The sequence below is a fragment of the Talpa occidentalis genome, unplaced genomic scaffold (genome assembly GCF_014898055.3).
Source record: "Talpa occidentalis isolate TD23 unplaced genomic scaffold, MPIMG_talOcc4v2.1 talOcc4.13, whole genome shotgun sequence".
Classification (NCBI taxonomy): Eukaryota; Metazoa; Chordata; class Mammalia; order Eulipotyphla; family Talpidae; genus Talpa; species Talpa occidentalis.
In genome coordinates, this window is record NW_023601322.1 from 72,789,401 (window position 1) to 72,808,356 (window position 18,956).

Below are 18,956 nucleotides of genomic sequence, written 5' to 3' on the forward strand. Positions count from 1 at the left end.
AACCAGAACTGCAGTTATTTTCTTTGCCCTAACAGTTCACACCTAGGTAATTTTTGAGAAACGTCTGCCAAATCTGCACTTCTAAAAAAACCAGAGTTTGTCATTTATTTTTTCAAGCAAAAATGTTCCATGATAAAATGAAGACTGCAATTTAAACAATGTAGAAGAGCTTGTTCTCCAGACAATCGTGCAATTTGGTATGGTGAAGTGCTTTATGCATACTTACAACTTCGTAACAGAATATTAAACACACACACACACACAAATATATATACACTCAAGGGTCAGATTTAAATAATATCAGTAATTTCTACTTTTCCAAGACATTTTAATGAAAAACTGGTACCTGATACAGAGTAAAAAGCTAAGTCCTCATGTACTTACCTTCAATTCCCCACCTAGAGGAAACCACTGATAAAAGTAGTACATAGCCCTTTCCACATATTTCAATGTATATACTTAGTAAAAATGTGGTATTATACATTATTATGCAACTGTTTTGTTTCCTCAGACATCATGTGGGCATAATATATCATTAATCTGCTTAACCATTTCTCCTAAGGGGCACTTAGTTATCTCCTTACAGGTAGTTCTGTGATCATTATCTTTGTACAGATATCCTTGATGGGTTAGATCTGAAGCCATTTGATAAGTAATATAAAGGTGTTTAACAGTTTTTTTTAAAAATTTATACTATAATTAGGAAAATCCTATTACCTGGTTAAAATCAATTTGATAAACTCAACTATAAATACATATTAAAATTAGTTTTCCCTTTTCTTGGTTCCTGGTGAAAATACTGAATTTAAGATACAAAGGATTCTGCAAAAATTAACTACTTCTGAGTCTTAGATGGTTGATGTATGTGAAGCTACCGGCTGCTGTGTATGTTTCACAACACCTTATCAGTATAGATTAAAAAAACAAAACAAAACAGATTACCCATCTGGTATTTAGCTCTGACACATTTTTAACATGCTATAAAGGCCATCTAAATTTAAACTATTCTCAACATAGGCGCTCCATACCATCTCGGCTTATAGTTCTAAAGTAAAATATCAAATTCACAGAAGGAACCAGCAATGGAAGTGATGGAGTGATGTGGGAAAAAAGTCCTCTATAAACTCTAAGTTCTCAGTGGCATTAGTTTTAATATTACCTATTAACAGAAAATAATTTTAAGTAGATACAATTTCCTACTTAAGAGCAGATTCTTAATACTATAGAAAACATGAGACTGACTTACCATCTTCGAAGGGTGTCCCTTCTGGTCTGAAAACAAGAGGATCTCTAATTAAAAGTAGTTTTCCATTTTGTTTGTCCCCCCCCACCCCCTGATTTTCAAGAGTGGAAAGAATAAATTCAAATAGAAAGAGGTTTATGGAGTTTAAAAGACACTGTTAGTTTTATATCATCTTAATTCAGTGTTCAAAGATGCAGGCATAAAGGACAACTTTCACTTTCTAAGTGTTCCTTTTAGGATGGTTTAACCAAAACCAATTTGCCATAATTCTTAGTACAAAAGAATTTCAGTTCATAAATACCAACCATTTTGTTATTATGCATATTCTTAAGAGAAATCCTATTTTCAATTTATACCAACACAATGGAAATTAATACTCTAAGATAATATTGATATCAAACCTAAGGATCCTGCTTTCAACAGAGCAGTTACTATTTTAAATTGGCTAGACATAACATGTGTCACAAAGAAAGCTAGTTTCTTTTGCTCAGATTTTTTTCTTTCACCATATCCTAATTTTGTCTTTTTTGAATAGCAGCATCAAGTTTAATTATTACTTGTAAGGCATTTTCAGGATCTCAAAGAGGAACTTTAGTAGCCTGACTTTAATATAATCCCCTTACTCTATAAGGACGAACTTTGCTCATTTTTCCACTAGTTATTAACACAGACTCTTACAAGTGAGCCAGTGAAATGCATAATTCTGTTTACAACCCTGATTTAAAAAGAGTGAATGAAAAAAAGATCAAGTTCAGGAAAACCAAAGAAAAGGCATAAGGAAATTTTAAATTAGAAAGCACATAAGCAATACATTAACAGTGCTTTTCTCAAGCTGTATCTGTCAACTCACCCAAATATAACTGCATTCCACTGCATGATATTGTTTTCAGATGGTGCACCACTGACACCCACAGGTGGGTCCTCTTGCAATCTAGAAATGCAAAGTAGTAATTTACAAAGTTGAACTTTAAGATCACTAAGGTCAGAGAGAACACCTATGAATAATACGCCATCTATTTTGAGAGATAAACTAAATCATTTCCTTGTTCTTATGCTGAGCTGGAATAAATCACCACTTCAAAAAATGCACCAAATAATATACTTATTAAATACCGGGCCTCCCCGGTGGCGCAGCGGTTGAGCGCTGGGTTGCGAAGCTGCCCACAGCCTCTGCAGTGCAGGTTCGATCCCCAGCTGCTCCCCGGCCACCAGAGGGACACACAGGGCGCGCAGACCTCTCCTGCCGCCCGCTGCTCCCCTCAGCAGTGTACTTCGGTCCTTCTGCCTGCTCTGCTCCCCGCCCTGGCTCTGGTGAATTCTCTCACCCTCCCGCGCTTCTGACTGTACTCAGTGCTTGTATAAATAAATAAAAATAAATCTTAAAAAAAAAAAAAATTGTACAAAAATGAACAATGATGTAATATATATATAATTAAAAAATATATACTTATTAAATACCTCTCCAAATCATCTTGAATTCAAAAGGGCTTAGGAATCACCCCGCTTCAAATACCATTAAGGTTAAGATAGGTCTTCAAGAGCTGATATATACTGAATGCCCTCAACTGGAAAAACACTTTTTCCCCCCAAAGATTTATTTATTTATGCATACAAGAGCTGTGGTACAGGCCAGCGATGCCGGGGGTGAGAGGATTCACCAGATACAGAGTGGGGAATAGAACGGGCAGACTGACAGAAATACACTGCTGAGGGGAGCAGCGGGCAAAACAGGAGAGGTCTCCTGCACCATGTGGGTATCTCCCTGGCTGGCTGGGGATTGAACTTGTGCTGCAGAGGCTGTGGACTACTTCATAGTGCGGTGCTTAACCCCTTGGGCCACTAGGGAGGGCCACTTTTTTTAACCCTAATTGCAGAAAGTCTTTTTTACAGAATCACTTTTATTGCTGAAAAACTTGCAAAGATTGTGTGAGTCCTAACCACAGCTACTTGTGCAACACGGTCACACACGAACAAAAAGCCAAGAACACCCCAAAATATAAAGAACCCTCAGTGTAAACACCAGAAATACTTTTACTTCGGAAACTAGTTTTAGGCAGAAGAGATACTTTATCCCATGAGCTTCAATTAGGAATGGCTTTTAAATAATTAAAGCCTCAGTGAGATTTTCCTTCATTCCCTATTTTAAAGATTCTGCACTAAGACTAAGTGTTCCTCTCAGACTGGGAGACTCCATACAACGCTATCTTCCGACATGTGTCACAGTCAAATTCTTGTAACCTGAGGACTCTTGGAAAACTACCAATGGTGACAAGTGTTCCACCCAGAACTAAGAATCTCAGTAAGAAACCAGGGCACCAATGGACATCAACTTTTTAATTGAATTTCTGTCATGGGAGGTAATGTGAAATCTTATTTTCAAGTTTTAGAAGACTACTTTTTTTTTAAAAGAGGCAAGCTTATTTATTTATTTATTTGTTTGTTTGTTTTATTATTTATTTATACATACAAGCACTGGGTACAGTCAGAAGCGAGGGAGGGTGAGAGAATTCACCAGAGCCAGAGCGGGGAGCAGAGCAGGAGAAGGACCGAAGTGCACTGCTGAGGGGAGCAGCGGGCGGCAGGAGAGGTCAGCGCACCATGTGGGACCCTCCTCCGGTGGCCGGGGAGCAGCCGGGGATCGAACTGGCGCCGCAGAGGCTGCGGGCAGCTTCGCAACCCAGCGCTCAACCGCTGCGCCACCGGGGAGGCCCTAGAAGACTACTTTTGCACCAAAGAGAAACTCTCCTTTCAAAAACTGTCACCTTATTAAAAAAAAAGTCTGCATTATATATATGTATGTGTACGTATGTATATGCCGAATGTCACGTACTATACTTTGAAATTAGTCGACCTAAGAATGGATCTTTTTAGTCAACCTCAAGAAAAATCAGGCCACCATGAACAGATATGAACACAAGTCCTAGAAGAATGATACTGCTTGACACCCACAGAAGGTAAGAGCTGAGAAACTGTGGACAGACCCAATAGTAAGTTGACCAAAGCCCAAAACAATGACTTCCAAATGCCTCACCAAAGGTTTTATAAATGGCGAAGCTGAGGTTACTTCCTGAACGGCCAATTTAGGTCTTAATACCAGCTATTTTGTCTCAATCAGGGTAGCTGAACCCAGAAAAACACTAAAAAAAGTGCAGAGGATTGCAATGCAGTTTTCTCACTCCTTTTTTCCTGCACTCGACGAAAGGTAAACAACTGGAAAAAAGGTCACTTCCTGCCCACTAACCCCAACACCTCCAAACAAAACCCTATTTTACAAAAGGAGGCCGAGGGGGTATCAGGTTAGAGCCCGGCTGACGGAAGGCATTTTTCCAGACTCTGGAGGTTCTGGCTAGGACTTTATACACAGCCTCAGAGCTGAGTTCCAGAAGGCACTGGCAGCCGGGCTCGCCAGGCCGAGTCCCCGGTCTCTAAGCCAGTTCTCAAGGTCCTTTTAGGCGGGCGGGGGAGTCGGGTTTCGGGGGATGGACTAACCACCTCCGGATCCGCGCGCAGACCCCACCCTCACTGCAGAACGAGCGGGGAGGGGAGTGTTTTCGCCCCAGCCCTGCCCCCGGAGGAGACCGCAAGGCCCTCGAGAAAGCTGACTGGTGCAGCGAGCTGGGAACCAGCCTCTGCAAGGGCTCGCTCCAGCGGGCCGGGAGGGGGCAACGCGGGGTGCAGGGGTGAGGCGGGAGAGGGGGTGAGGTCTGAGCGCTCGGGCGACGGCGCGCAGCTGGCCCTGGCCGGCAGCAGGAAATCCTAAGGCAGTCGGTGGCTACCTTTCACTTTGGGGGGAGGGGTGCCCAAATTTCTCGTATCGTGAGAGCGAGCAAGCGGGGCTGAAGAGAGCGAGCAGGAGCCAGGACGCGGCTTCCGTCGGCCCCGCCGGGCCCACAGCCGGCCCTCTTAGGGTCAAGAGGGGAAGATGTCCCGGATCCCCGCCCTGCAGTGCCGCAGCTTTGGGGAGGAGCCGTCATCCCGGGAAGGTGAAGGCCCTTACCGCTTGAAATCCCGCATGAGCCTCCTCCGGGCCGGGGTCGACATGCTCCCCAGCTGCCCCGCGGTCAGTCTGAAAGAAAAGAGTCCCGCACAGCCCCCCCACCCCCCGGCGCGGCGGCCGAATCACTGTGGGTCACCGCCGCCGCCGAGGCTGCACAAACAACCCTGCAATGACGTCTCCCTCCGCCGCCTCCAGATCCCTCCGCCCTCCGCCGGTACCACTGGAGAAGGGGTGTGGTGGGGGGAGAACGGGCCGGGGGGGTCGTCAGGGGAGCGTTTCGGCAGCTGCGATGATCCATTTTGGTTTCCTGACTAAATCGACAAGAGAGTGTTGTCTGTGCTGAGAAAAGAGAGTGTGAATTAAGAGGCACCGGACCCGAAACACACCCTGCTTCTCCCCCTCTCTCTAGTTTAGGCTCGACCGGGTGGGGAGAGAGGGACGCATCCGGGGCCAGCGATCTCAGGGAAGGAGGTGGGAATGACGTAAGCTCACGTGACCGCCGGCGGCGTTGTCAACAATCCACCCAGAGGGGGAGAGGGCGAAGTATCTAGAACCACGTGTCCTATGACGTAACTAGACACGATCACGTGAGAGCGCTTCGCTGCGATCAGAGCGGCAGCAGGTCTGTGAAGCGGGTAGTTAAGTTGAAGGTGCCGAGGGCCGGGACGCAGGTTTATTAGTTCTTTCTCCGGTTTGTCCCAGGTTCTGGGACAGCAGTCGAAGAAGTCGTGGCGGAAGCCGCAGGACGTTTTGCTTCTTAACTCTTTAAAATGGAAGTAAAAATAATTTGGAATTATGAAGCTCATCGGGTTGGTGGAATGGTTTATCAAACCTAGTACGTGGGGAAGGAAGCGGGAAGGAACCTCCATTTTCCCTATCAGTGCAGCATTGAATGCTGAGGCCCACACAAAGTGAAAATCCCCTGAAGTGCCTCCTTGGGGCTATGGAATAGCTGGCATGTGCTTTGCAGTGGGGTTGCCAGGTTGGAAAATCTGGACAAAGATGAAAGAGTGGTGGAGGCTGTTCAAGGTTATAATCTCCAGTGAATTACAGAACTGTTTTTACTTTATGAGTCTGTTCGCGCTTGAGAATTTGAATCCAAGTTTATGGGTTTGACTACAGTGGGGTAGCGTTGTACCCCATTTTTCAAGAAATGTGGTGTATGATTTCAGAGCATATAGACAGGTGTTCGGTTGTCAAACTTAAAAACAGGACTCAGATCTGGTTGCGGAGGGGTAGAGATGTGTGTGGGTTATATATCCCGGCTGGGTAACTCAGGTTTTCTACACTACCTAGTAAGGCACACCTTACCCAGTTCTGAAATGTCCCTACGCAGGAGACTGAGAGGTGTTAACTCTTGGGATTCTGACATGTCCTGTAGTTACTGAGTTCCCTCCGTCTTAACACTACTTTCTGGTCTCAGGACTTTGTTGTCAGGACGCTGAGGACTTTCAGATTCATTTGGCGAAATCTTTTTTTTTTTTTTTAAAGATTTTATTTTTTATTTATACAATAGCTGGGGTACAGGCCAGAGGAGCGGGAGGGTGAGAGGATTCACCAGAGACAGAGCGGGGAACAGAACAGGCAGACGCACTGAAAGCACTGCTGAGGAGAGCAGCAGGCGTGACAGGAGAGGCTGCTGCACCATGTGGGCATCTCTCTGGTCAGCCAGAATCGAACCTGCTCTGCAGAGGCTGCGGACAGCTTCACAGTGCTCTGCAACCTGCTGTGCCACCGGGGAGGCCCATTTGGTGAATTCTTAAGAAGGAGCTGGAATGGGAAATGGAATGAACACCTCAAGGTTACGTCAAGTTGCCCGGATATCTAGGAAAGCAGGGTTAACTTCTCCTACTTTCCTGGGACAGCCCATTATTCAAAGCCTGAATTCTATCTCTTGCTTTTAATATCTGCCCTGGTGAGCAAGTTAGCCAGGTCTAACTCTTGATAGGCTCTTCACTGCATTCATAAATGATTTTAAGATTTATTTTTATTTAAGCATAAGAGAACTGGGGTGTAGGCCAGAGGTGTGGGGGTGGTGGTGAGAGGATTCATCAGAGACACAGTGGGGAACAGAACAGGCAGATCTACTAAAATACACTGCTGAGGGGAGCAGCAGGAGAGACTGGAGAGGGGTATCTAACTGGTTCTGCAGTGGCTGCCAATAGCTTGATAGTGCTGATTAACCCTTTGTGCCACCAGGGAGGCCCCATAAATGATTCTTTAAATCAAAAATTGAATATTTGTATTTCTTTTTTTTTGGTTTTCTGTGGCAGCAACCTTAATCCTCCCGGCAGGTACTGATGACACACTAGTATGGTTACATGCAGTGAATTGCAAAAGAGAATCCTTAAAATAAAAATCCCTGTTGTGTCACTTACCTAACAACATATAATTGTTTTGAAAAACCAGTTTAGTTTCCCAAAATGAAGTAACACTTCTAACAAAATCAGTGAAAGTGTTTCATTAAAGTCTTACAGCAGAATATAAACAAGAATCACTGCTTGTCCTGGTTACTAGGACTGCCAAAACCTATTAGTACTAAGAAGAGTTCTAAAGCTATAAATTTATACAGCAGTTATTCCATAGTTCTAGATTGTGAGCTCACTGAGGCCAGGGACTCCCATGCTTGTTCCCTAGAAAATATTTGACCCACAATATTTAATAAATATGCTTTCAGCCAACTTGGGCCCACGCTGAGATTTATCATGACATTCTTATTCATATAGAAAATATTTTATAACATGGTTGAGAAACTTCAAAACGAAAGACAGTCCTGAATATTTTGGGGTGATAGAACAAAAACCGTTGCCACCTCTCTGGCCCTGCCAGTGCTCTCTCAATGTAAACCTTACAAATACTTGGGCACTTAAAAAAACAATTTATTCGCCTTATTTCATTTAAATCAGGATTAGGGGGCAACTTTTAGAATGTTACACAGGCAGCAGTCCCTCTGCCCACCTGTGACTATGCAGGTACTTCTTTTCACAAGCTCTGTCCCTCTGCAGGGCAGCAGCCTCCTGCCTGCCCTTGACCTGTATGTACCATGCCAGGACTTTTCTTCACTGACCTCCCTCAGCAGAGGCAGCTCTCCTCAAGGCCGCCCGCCTGCAACTATGCAGGCCTCTCTCAGCAAACCTGTCCCTTTCAGGGCAGCTCTTCCTGCCCGCTTTTGTCTGTTCAAGTGTCTTTTACTCTTCTATCCCTTTCCCTAATAAACCTGCCCTTTAAATATATATGTATATAAAAAGAGAAAGTTACACAGGCGTGGTTTTAATGGGCATGCTGGGATGAGACCAACTGGACTAGAATTTCTTGAATAACAGTGCTGTTTTATTCTTATTTAGGGAAAGCATAGTGAAATTGGGCCTTTCATATTTAACTCATTTTACTGAATAAATAAATGAACACTCTGTAAAAGAAGGCACTCTTGCAGCTGTGTTATTCATTGGAGCAGACCTCCATATCTAATTGCTGAGGCATGAAATAATGCCTTTCGCCTTCCTTCGGTGCCATTGCATGTCAATTCCTGTGTGGTAGAACCCTTCGGATTATTTGCTTTCCTAAAGAGCAAGTTTTAGTTTTTTAACATGTAGTAAGGTAGCTTAATAAAGGAGAATTACCACCTTTTGAAAAACCCTAAAAGCTTAAAGGTGTTCCAAGAAATGCTCTTAATCATTTTGTCCCCGTTGTAAGGATGACTGTCCACAGCTGCAGTCGAACTCAGGTTATGGGATTATTACTAGTTTGGTAAGTCATAAAACTACATTACACAAGACTAACTCGGAAGTCTTGTTTTCCAAGCCGTCTCTGATTAATGTCACGAGCCAGAATTTTTGGACACAGCACAAGCGGCAGGTGTCCTCAGGAGTGGGGGGGTTGGTATTTGCGACGAATGTCGGGACTAGCTCCCGCCTCGGTTCCCCTTTGCTAATGGATTTGCAGTCATTTAGGCTGCGGTCAAAATCTGGGTCCTCCTCATCTCCGCTGAAAACCAACCCAGTGAGAAGCCCCGGATTTGACCCCCCACCCCGCCTCGCCGTCCAGCGCGCTGCCTTGAGCGCCCGCCAGGAACGCGTGTAACCGCTTCTCGTTTTCCCTTCCGGGTCGACCCCAGCCGATGTTCCGGTCTTGCGCACTAGACCCAGGGCGCAAGTCCCGCCGCACTGTTGCCATGGTAGTGGGCCGCGGCGGTCTAGCCTGGCTAGCTGGCTAGGTAGCGTCGCTGTCTGGACCCGGCTGATACTGTACAGAGCGTGGCCCGCGGGACTACAGAATGGGCTGAGGCGGTGGCTGCTGCCCGGACAAGGTCGACTGGGGGTGAGGGGCGTGACATTGGTCCGGAACCCTAAGACCTCCGGTTTAAGGAACGGGTGGGACCGAGGTTTTCCCTGGCTGAGTGGCCTTGTATGTGGCGACTGCAATGTAACGGGCTCCTCATATTTGACAGAGGCATGACAGGAAGTTTGGGGACCCCACCCATGATGGATAGGTGATACGTAGTGAGGAAGTCTCAGTGTTAATGGGGATGACCGAAACAGCAGTAGGAATCCTAAATTCTGGTGAGTCACACGCGGACAGCTTTCTGTCGACCTGCCGGAGGTCCCAAAGATAAACAGGGTCTGTAAAGGAATACTTTTTGTTTCAGTATTTCTACATTTTAAAGTATGGGTTTATTGTGGAAATGCATTTTCTAGCTTGAGTAGATAAAAATGTAAACTTTTAACATTTTATTTCTTTTTATTTCTATGAAGAAGTTGAAGCCGGGTTTGAAAAACATGGAGATGTATGAAACCCTCGGAAAAGTGGGAGAGGGAAGCTATGGAACAGTCATGAAGTGTAAACATAAAGACACTGGACAGATAGTGGCCATTAAGATATTCTATGAGAAACCAGAAAAATCTGTCAACAAAATTGCCACAAGAGAAATAAAGTTTCTGAAGGTTTGCTTCTTTTGCCTTCACTGCTATTAAATCAAGGGAAAAATCATAATGGAATAAGAATTATATAAAGAATATTTCACCTGACAAATGTGTTAAGACATGTAAGAGAAAAACACGAGTGATGCCCTAGTTGTCTACGTTCTGTAATTTTATAGTGATACAAGATGTATGTGTTTATCTATAATGCAACAACCTATGCCAAAATTTGTAAAATATTCAGAAATATTGAAATATAACACTTAATAAAATTGACTGCTTTGTGCAAGGCATTATACTAGATGCTAAGGCTATAGGGAGGTAAGTTAGTATATTCTCTTCAGGACTGTTTTTTAAACAGAAATTAGGCTTATATAAAAATAATGCTGAATTAAAAGTGGTTCATAATAAATACCAAATCTTTAACCCAAAATTCTATTGGGTAGGGACGGTTTCTTGGAGGAATTGGGATGTTACAGGATGTGTAGAATTTAGGTAAGGGGGAGAACTATTGTATTCCAGGTTAGGGAAACAAGCTCAAAAAGTCTATAGCAGGACAAAAAGCTTAGTGGAAAGGATAAACAGCAGAGATATTTGCTCATAGATTTTCTTGTACCGAGGTAGAAGGTGGGCGTAAAGTAATTGGGGGTGGATTTTAAAGTCTTTTAGGCTAAAGAGTCAAATTTGATTTTAGAGGTGAAGGTTTTGAATTTGGTGTAAAGAGGCTCTAATTTAGCACTGTTGTTTAGAATAGATTGGAGACTGAGAGGATCAAAAGTAGGGAGTTCTTTTATGAATTTAATTTAGGAATTCTGATAAATATGAAGGCCTTCCTAGAATGCAGTAATTTGAATGGAAAGTAAAGTTAAAACAAGGCATGTTGCAAGACGAGACATGAAAGAGTGGGGGAAAGTGCCAGAGGTATCTGAGGTTTTGTGACTGCTTCTATTGATGAAAATATGGAAGACCTAAAAGAACCATTGTCTGGAAACTAGTTCAGTTTCAGAAATGTAGAATTTGAGGTGATGGGAGTACACGCATGACTAGTAGGTGTCTAAAGAGAAGTGACAACATCAAGAGAGATGTGTGCAGAAAGTAGAATCATGTTATAGGTTAACCCAGGTAAAAAGCTAGAGTGTAAAGAAGGGAGCATTAACATTTCTTTGGGATTGGTTATAAAACTAATGGTTTTTAAAGGTATATATATATTTAATTTGTTGGAGTTTATGTAGATGCTTAAGACAATACAGTGTAGATGTCTAGATGCTTTATTTTTTTTTAAAGATTAATTTATTTATGCATACAAGAGCTGGGGTACAGACCAGAGATGCGGGAGGCGAGAGGATTCACCAGAGACAGAGTAAGGAACAGAATAGGCAGATCGAGTGAAATACACTGCTGAGGGGAACAGTGGGCGAGTCAGGAGAGGTCTGCTGCGCCATGTGGGTTGCTCCCTGGCAGGCCAGGGATGGAACTCGCGCTGCAGAGGCTGTGAATTGCTTCATAGTGCGGTGCTTAACCCCTTGCACCACCAGTGAGGCCCGATGTCTAGATGCTTTATATGTGATAAAGCAAACAGATGCTCTTGTTCATTTTTATTTGATACAAAAGTCATCTTTTAAATCTAGATTAGATATGGTGGATCAGCATACTTTCTGTATAAAAATATATTAGGCATCTGTGAATGTCAGTTTCTGGACAATGAAAAGTTAAAGTCAGTAAAGATTAAAGATTTTGTGAAAGATGCTGGTCCTTAGCCTGATGACCTAGGTGAAAATCTGGTTTGAGACCTCTTCCAACACATTATCTTTTGCTCTTGTTTCTACTTTGTGGTGTTTAAGCTGATTGTCATTTCTTCCTACATAATCATGTAGTAAAAATGACCAATATGTGGCAAGAACTTAGAGATGAATTTGAAAATATACTTCATTACAATTATTATGCAAACTATTTTGAGATACTTAGCTGTGTATTCCCATTGTTATATTTCTTATGGAATTTTTAGTTTGATCTAACTCTACTAGATCCAATTAATGCCTTAGATTAGTTAATGGTCTTCGTTAACTAATTTGGTTAACTTAGTTAATTTAGTTAACTAAGCTAGTTAACTAAGTTAACTTAGTTAATCAAAGATTGCCATAGTGGTTTTGAACCAAAATTTTCTCTACTAGATGTTTCATTAAATAGAACACAATTTGACTCATTAGAATATCTGTAGAAAAGTTGTCTAGTAATGAAGGGAAACAAAAATAACTTGAAAAGGGGCAGTGTAGCTTTTCTAGGTTTTCTGTGGTTTATCTAAGAAAGTATCTGATTCTTTTTCCTTGGATGTCTCTTCACTGATACTTATTAACTAACATTGACTCTTTGCTGCTTTTGCCTTTGAAATAAAGACTGGACAGGAAACCAGTAATTTTCCTCAGTTGTAGGATAAATACTGTAGTGTCCAAAAACAGTTGATTCATTTTTGCTACTGCCAACATGTTGTGGCTGCAGCACTGTGGCATCTTGCCAACTAGGGGAATTGGGAGCAAAAATAGGAATCTGTCATATATTTTGGCATGATTTAGTCATGTTTTAAGGACTTTAGAATCTGTACTACTAAAGAGAATAAAAAAAATTTGATGTGCCATTGGAATGAAAGCCAATATTTTTTTCATAAAAGTATAGTTTCCTAATGAATCTTAACATTGAGAATATAACACTTAATTTTTAGCCAAATGAATAAGTATTTTTGGTAATTTGGTAGAACATGTTAAATATTTGAGAATTGACTGTAATTAAGTCAGTGTGTTAAAAAATAGGGTAAGTGACATAAAATATTACACCTCATTTATTTTCTGGGTTGATCATAGCCATTTTTTGACATTTTGAAATTATTTTAACAGTGATAGCAATCCAATTTTTTTTTTTTTTGCTTAACACAGTATTGCAAACAATGACTAAGAATCTATCTACACATGATTATGTATTTATGTAACGTTTCTACGGCTCTAAATTGCTCATTCTCATATCTGAAAAGTTATTGATTTTTTTTTAAAGATTTATTTATGCATACAAGAGCTGGGGTACAGGCCAGAGATGCAGGGGTTGAGAGGATCCACCAGAGACAGAGTGGGGAACAGAACAGGCAGACTGACCGAAATACACTGCTGAGGGGAGCAGCGGGCAAGACAGGAACAGTCCCTCGCCATGTGGGTTTCTCCCCGGCCGGCTGGGGATCGAACCCATGCTGCAGAAGCTGTGGATTGTTTCACAGTGCAGTGCTTAACCCCTCTCGCCACCAGGGAGGCCCAAGTTCTTGATATTTTGATGTTCTTTTTTTACAGTATCATGAATTTATAATGCCCACCTGGAACTTACTTTTTATTTTTAAGAGTTTGGCTCAAATTCAGATTAGCTAATTTCTGTAAATTTAGATCACATACCCAGTGGCACTGAAATCCATCCTCATTTGAAAACAGAAGGATCTTTGAAATTTCAGATGTTAAATTTAACCACAGACCAGATTCAAAGGCAGCAAGGTGTCTTTTAGCAGTTATCATATTTATATCATATTAGCAGTTATATTTATCACATTAATTTTAAATTATTCTAATGAACATCAAGTACCAATTTGAAGTAAAGCAATATATATTTGTTCTACAAATACTGATTATTGAAATAGATTAATAATTTTCTTAAAATATTGAATGCAAGAAAATCAGTTCTGTTGAAATGCCTGGAGAAAAAGAAACAGAGTATTTCTTCTTTTCTAAGCTATATAGATAGTATATATACAAATTATTGTGCTTGAAATTTGTTAAAAATCCATTTCTTTTGTCAATAGCAATTCCGTCATGAAAATCTGGTGAATCTGATTGAAGTTTTTAGACAGAAAAAGAAAATTCATTTGGTGTTTGAATTTATTGACCACACAGTATTAGATGAGTTACAACATTATTGTCATGGACTAGAGAGTAAACGACTTAGAAAATACCTCTTCCAGATCCTTCGAGCAATTGAGTATCTTCACAATAATAATGTAAGTGCATCAGAGTAAGCTAACCTGTAGGATGAATATGAATCGTAATTGCCCTTCAAGTATTGTTTAATTTTTATGAACGTTGTTAAAATAATTTTCTGTACAATATTAATTCACATCCTGCAAGTGGAGAGGGATACTAAGCAATCTCTACCTTACAATTTAATTCTAGAACCAAAAAACATTGTGCACACAGTTGGGATGCTAAAGGAGGCATCACTAATGAGGTATAGAGGAACCAACAGTTAACTAACTGGAGCACGTTTTTTAGAGAGATTAAAATATTGAAAGTCTAGCTAGCTTAAGTCAAGGGAGGTTGGAGGTAGGAACTGGAAACTTGGCCAGGGGAATGGCAAGTGAATGTAGATGTCTTTAGGGGAAGAAAGGAGAAATAAATTAGTGAGAGATGCAAGGTTTGTGTTTAGGCTATAAAAACATCAAGAAAGGATTTGTAGTGTTGCTTTCAGCATTGCCTAATAAGTATTTAGCTCAGCTGTTTTTTATGGAAATATTTTGTTCCCAATCTTACCTCTACTTTCTGGAAAGTTAGATATATATTCAGGAAGTGATAGTAAAGGTCTCTGTAGGGGCAGGAAGGCATAGTGCAGGATCTCTATGATCTGAGCAGACAGGTAAAGGAAAGTCCTGGAGCCCTCTGTGGCTTTTTCAGGCTTTTATTGATCTTTTACCCGGGGGCCGGGAGGCTGGCAGAAACTTTACTCTTTCTGGGCTCTCTGGCATTCTCTTATGGTCTCTGCTTCTCTGCTGGTTCTGCTCTCGTTCCGTTGCTCTCTTCTGCTAGTTCTGTTCTGCTGTCATCCCCCTGATGCCGCCCTTATAAGCCCATTCTCAACCCAGGTGTGCCCACCTATGCAGGCCCATACCCCGCTCCAGGTGTCCGCCATCAGGCATGCACGAAGGATCTCAGGAATCCATCAATGCTAATGGCAGGAGGGCATAAAAGCCTGATAATCACTTACTCTACAGTCTCAAAAATAGATTTATTATAAAAAATAGATTTAATTATTCAGCGACATAGCATCTGTGTATTCCAGGCTTTTTCATGTATCTTAATTGCTAGTTTTTTGTCTTGCTAATAGTGCATTTCCTTTTGTGACTTTGAAATCTATGGTTGTGATTGCAACTGAAATTCAGATTATAATTTCTTGCCACTTGGCTCCGTGGGGAGGCAGTATAATATAATTTAGGTGCACAGTCTTCTGAATCAGATTATCTTGAATTTTTTCCTAAGAGTTAATGGATAACTACACAAATTGTGATGCAGTTCACAACTTGCATAAACAAAGGTGGCAGCCCAATTACTCTGTGGCCCCGGAAATATTATCTAACCTCTCTGAACCTCATTTTCCCCGTCTGTAAAATGATACTATAGTACCTTACAGATTTATTTTAAAACTCAAACTAGGTATAGAATATTTAGCACTGTGTCAGGCACATTTCAGTGCTTAATAATAGTGCTGGTAGGGACTCAGAATAGTTCTGGTAATGTAGCCATATAGTGCTTCTCTATAATGGACTTTAAAAATGTTTTCTGAATAAAGGGAGACATCACTATGAACTGGACATATTCTAGAGACATTCAAAGAGGAGATCAAATAAGTAGAATTTTCAGCTGAAGCTAGGATTACATTAGAATACAGAGGACGTACATTCAGGTGGGGTATCACTCTAAGTATGGAGGTAGACAATAGGGAAATTTTGAAAGTGGTGATGTCAGCTTGCAGAGAGACCAGGTAAAGGGTAGTAAGATTGCATAGGTTCACTGGGGAGAGGTATTCCCAAGTACTAAAATGCATCCTGAGTTTAAGACTTTTTTCCTGAGTATACTGGGAAATTGTGGAAAGTTTTTGAACATTGCTCTGAGGGAATAAAAACAAGACCTAAACTTTGGCTTGTGTAAAGCATGTGTATGCATAGGTACTCAGATCAGGTGAAAGGCTATTTTGGCAGTCTAGATATTTGGTGGTAAGAGCTTGATCTAGGATAGAGGCAATGGGAAAGAGGAAGGCTATTGGGGAGAGGATCAAAAGGCTTCAAAAGATAAATGAGGGCCTCCCCGGTGGCGCAGCGGTTGAGCGCTGGGTTGCGAAGCTGCCCGCGGCCTCTGCAGCGCCGGTTCGATCCCCGGCTGCCCCCGGCCACCAGAGGAGGGTCCCACATGGCACGCAGACCTCTCCTGCCGCCCGCTGCTCCCCTCAGAAGTGTACTTCGGTCTTTCTGCCTGCTCTGCTCCCTGCTCTGGCTCTGGTGAATTCTCTCACCCTCCTGCACTTCTGACTGTACCCAGTGCATGTATAAACAAAACAAACAAGCAAACAAATAAATAAATAAAAACATGCCTCTAGAAAAATTAAAAAAAAAAAAGTACAAAAAAAAAAAAAGATAAATGACAGGATTTGGGAAATAAAATATGAAAGATGCAAACAAAGGGAGAAATAAAAAATAATTATAAGATTTTTAATTTGAGAGCAGAATTATGCTATCAGCACTCAGTAATTTTAGAGGGTAGAATTGCTTGTAAACATATTGATATATCTTTATGGACAGTGAGAATTTTTTTGAGGGGGAGACTGAGAACTTCTAGGTAAAATAGTGGTTAGTTATAATTATTTATATAACAGGCCCTTAGGATGCTGGATATATCAAATTTGGAATCTTGATCTTAGAGGCTGCAGTTACAGGACATAGAAAAGTAGAGGACTGTCCTCAGCATTACATGCAAAAGAATACCCTTGGGTATGTGGGAGGCAGCAAGAGCCCTAGACAGAAGCAACCATATTCTTTTATTTATTTTTTTTATGGTGAAAAAATTTATATTTAGAATTAGCCAGCTGTACTAGTTGAGATGATCACAGTTTTGTTGGCAACATCTAAAGCATCCTACTCAGGAGCCAGTCAAACACAAGCCTTCTCTTTATCACATCTGATGAGAGTGTTGACCTTGTCCACATCAGTGTCATTGAGCCTGTTTGATCGGGGCCTATTGGCCTTCACATCCGCAATGTTGTCTTCTGTCTTCTTCATGACTGACTTGGTGTTCAGGGGGAAACTGATGAAACTGATGAAGACCATCTCCTGGGATGGTCTTCTGAGGATATTTGGGTTGCTTTAAAAGCTGCAGTGTGTCGGGTAGTCAGAAAGTGGTGACCTGTGGGTCTTTTCCTGTGGCTGCAGATGTTTTTCAGCACTGCTTTCTTGGTCTTCAAATCTTTGACTTTGAGAGAGGCAGAAGCTTCCTTCTTTGCTTTCAGTGCCTTCATCTCTTTTAGTCTTTTCGTTTAAGTAGAATCTGGAGTAAAATGATCCCCATTTGGCACCTCGTAGAATGTTGCAAAATTCGATACTTTTTTTTCTAAAAAAGATTTGTTTATTTATGCATACAAGAGCTGGGGTACAGGCCAGAGATGGGGGGGGGCTGTGAGAGGATTCACCAGAGACAGAGCGGGGAATAGAACAGGCAGACTAACTGAAACACACTGCCGAGGGGAGCAGTGGGTGAGACAGAAGAGGTCTGCTTCACCGTGTGGGTTGCTCCCTGGCCAGCCGGGGATCGAACTCGTGCTGCAGAGACTGTGGATTGCTTCATAGTGCGGTGCTTAACCCCTTGCACCACCAGGGAGGCCCCCTCCATCACCACTGTTCTTTGTGTTCTTCCCACCCTCGTTTTGATTCCTCTCCCTCCCCTCCCCTGCAGAATATCTCTGATTTATAGCTGTCTGTTTATTTTTGTTTAAAATATTTGATCTTATAAGCCTCTTCAAAATCATTTTGGAAGCAGTCAGAGGTGTTTTTTATTAGCAGTCAGAGTTTAAATGCAAATATTTGGTCTTTTGGGGACATAGAAATGGTTTAGTCATCCTTCATTTATTCAGCAAATATTTACTGAGCATCTTACAGTAGCAGACATTGATTGTACTAGGTGCTGAAAATGCAGCCTTGCATGAAATAGTTGGAGATTTTAACTCTCTTCTTAGATTGGTATTTAAATTCAAGCATATAGGCCCAAATAGAGCAGGGGCATTACAAAATACTGTAACACAAAGTTTTAAGTACTTCTAGAGCATTTCACTACAAAGTTAAAGAGACTCAAACTCATTCCTGAATCCAAAATCTGTTAGTTCACACTGTATACAAAAGTTAACTGAAAATGGATCTAAGACCTAAATGTAAAAGCTAAAACTATAAAAACCTTAGGAAAAAATATAGGTGAAAATCTTTATAACCATGTATTAAGCAGTAGTTCTGTAGGTCTGACACCAAAAGTGAAAGAAATCTAAGGAAAAATATACAAATTGAACTTCATCAAAATGAAACACTTTTGTTCAAGACACCATCAAAGAAATAAAAGGACAATTCATTGAATGAGAGAAAATATTTGTAAATCATATATCTGATAAAAACCTAGTAGTCAGGGGGCCTCCCTGGCATTGCAAAGGTTTAGGTCTCAGCACTATGAAGCTATTGGCAGCCACTGCAGCATGAGTTCGATCCCTGGCCAAGGAGCTAACCCACATGGCACAGCAGACTTCTGTTTCACCCCTGCTCCCCTCAGCAGTGTATTTCAATCCATCTGCCTGTTCTGCTTCCCACTCTGTCTCTGGTGAATCCTCTCACCCCCCCCGACCCCCCACATCTCTGGCCTACACCCCACTTCTTGTATGCATAAATAAAAATAAATCCTTAAAAACAAACAACCAACCTAGTAACCAGGACATGTAAAATACAACTAAACAATAAAAACACAAATAAACCAAT

At 41.5% G+C, this 18,956-nt stretch overlaps 2 protein-coding genes across 13 annotated transcripts in view; one reads left to right on the plus strand and one right to left on the minus strand.

The window, feature by feature from the left end:
* The window catches only part of UBE2B (ubiquitin conjugating enzyme E2 B), a 13,281-nt gene extending 7,917 nt beyond the window's left edge, over positions 1-5,364 (minus strand). Inside the window, exons 1-3 of the mRNA XM_037509311.1 lie at positions 5,241-5,364; positions 2,094-2,174; positions 1,247-1,272 (exon numbers count right to left, since the gene is read on the minus strand). Coding sequence (XP_037365208.1) covers positions 1,247-1,272; positions 2,094-2,174; positions 5,241-5,284 — 151 coding nt within the window. The 5' untranslated portion in view covers positions 5,285-5,364. The remainder of the gene's footprint in view (positions 1-1,246; positions 1,273-2,093; positions 2,175-5,240) is intronic.
* Positions 5,365-5,745: 381 nt separating this feature from the next.
* Positions 5,746-18,956, plus strand: part of CDKL3 (cyclin dependent kinase like 3) — a 98,654-nt gene continuing 85,443 nt past the window's right edge. For 7 of the 12 annotated variants that reach the window (XM_054694387.1, XM_037509318.1, XM_054694393.1 and 4 more), the window contains exons 1-3: positions 9,374-9,546; positions 9,992-10,180; positions 13,986-14,180. In XM_054694387.1, the coding sequence (XP_054550362.1) occupies positions 10,016-10,180; positions 13,986-14,180 (360 nt within the window). In that variant the 5' untranslated portion in view covers positions 9,374-9,546; positions 9,992-10,015. The other 5 variants (XM_054694388.1, XM_054694389.1, XM_054694390.1 and 2 more) reach the window with 5 other exon arrangements.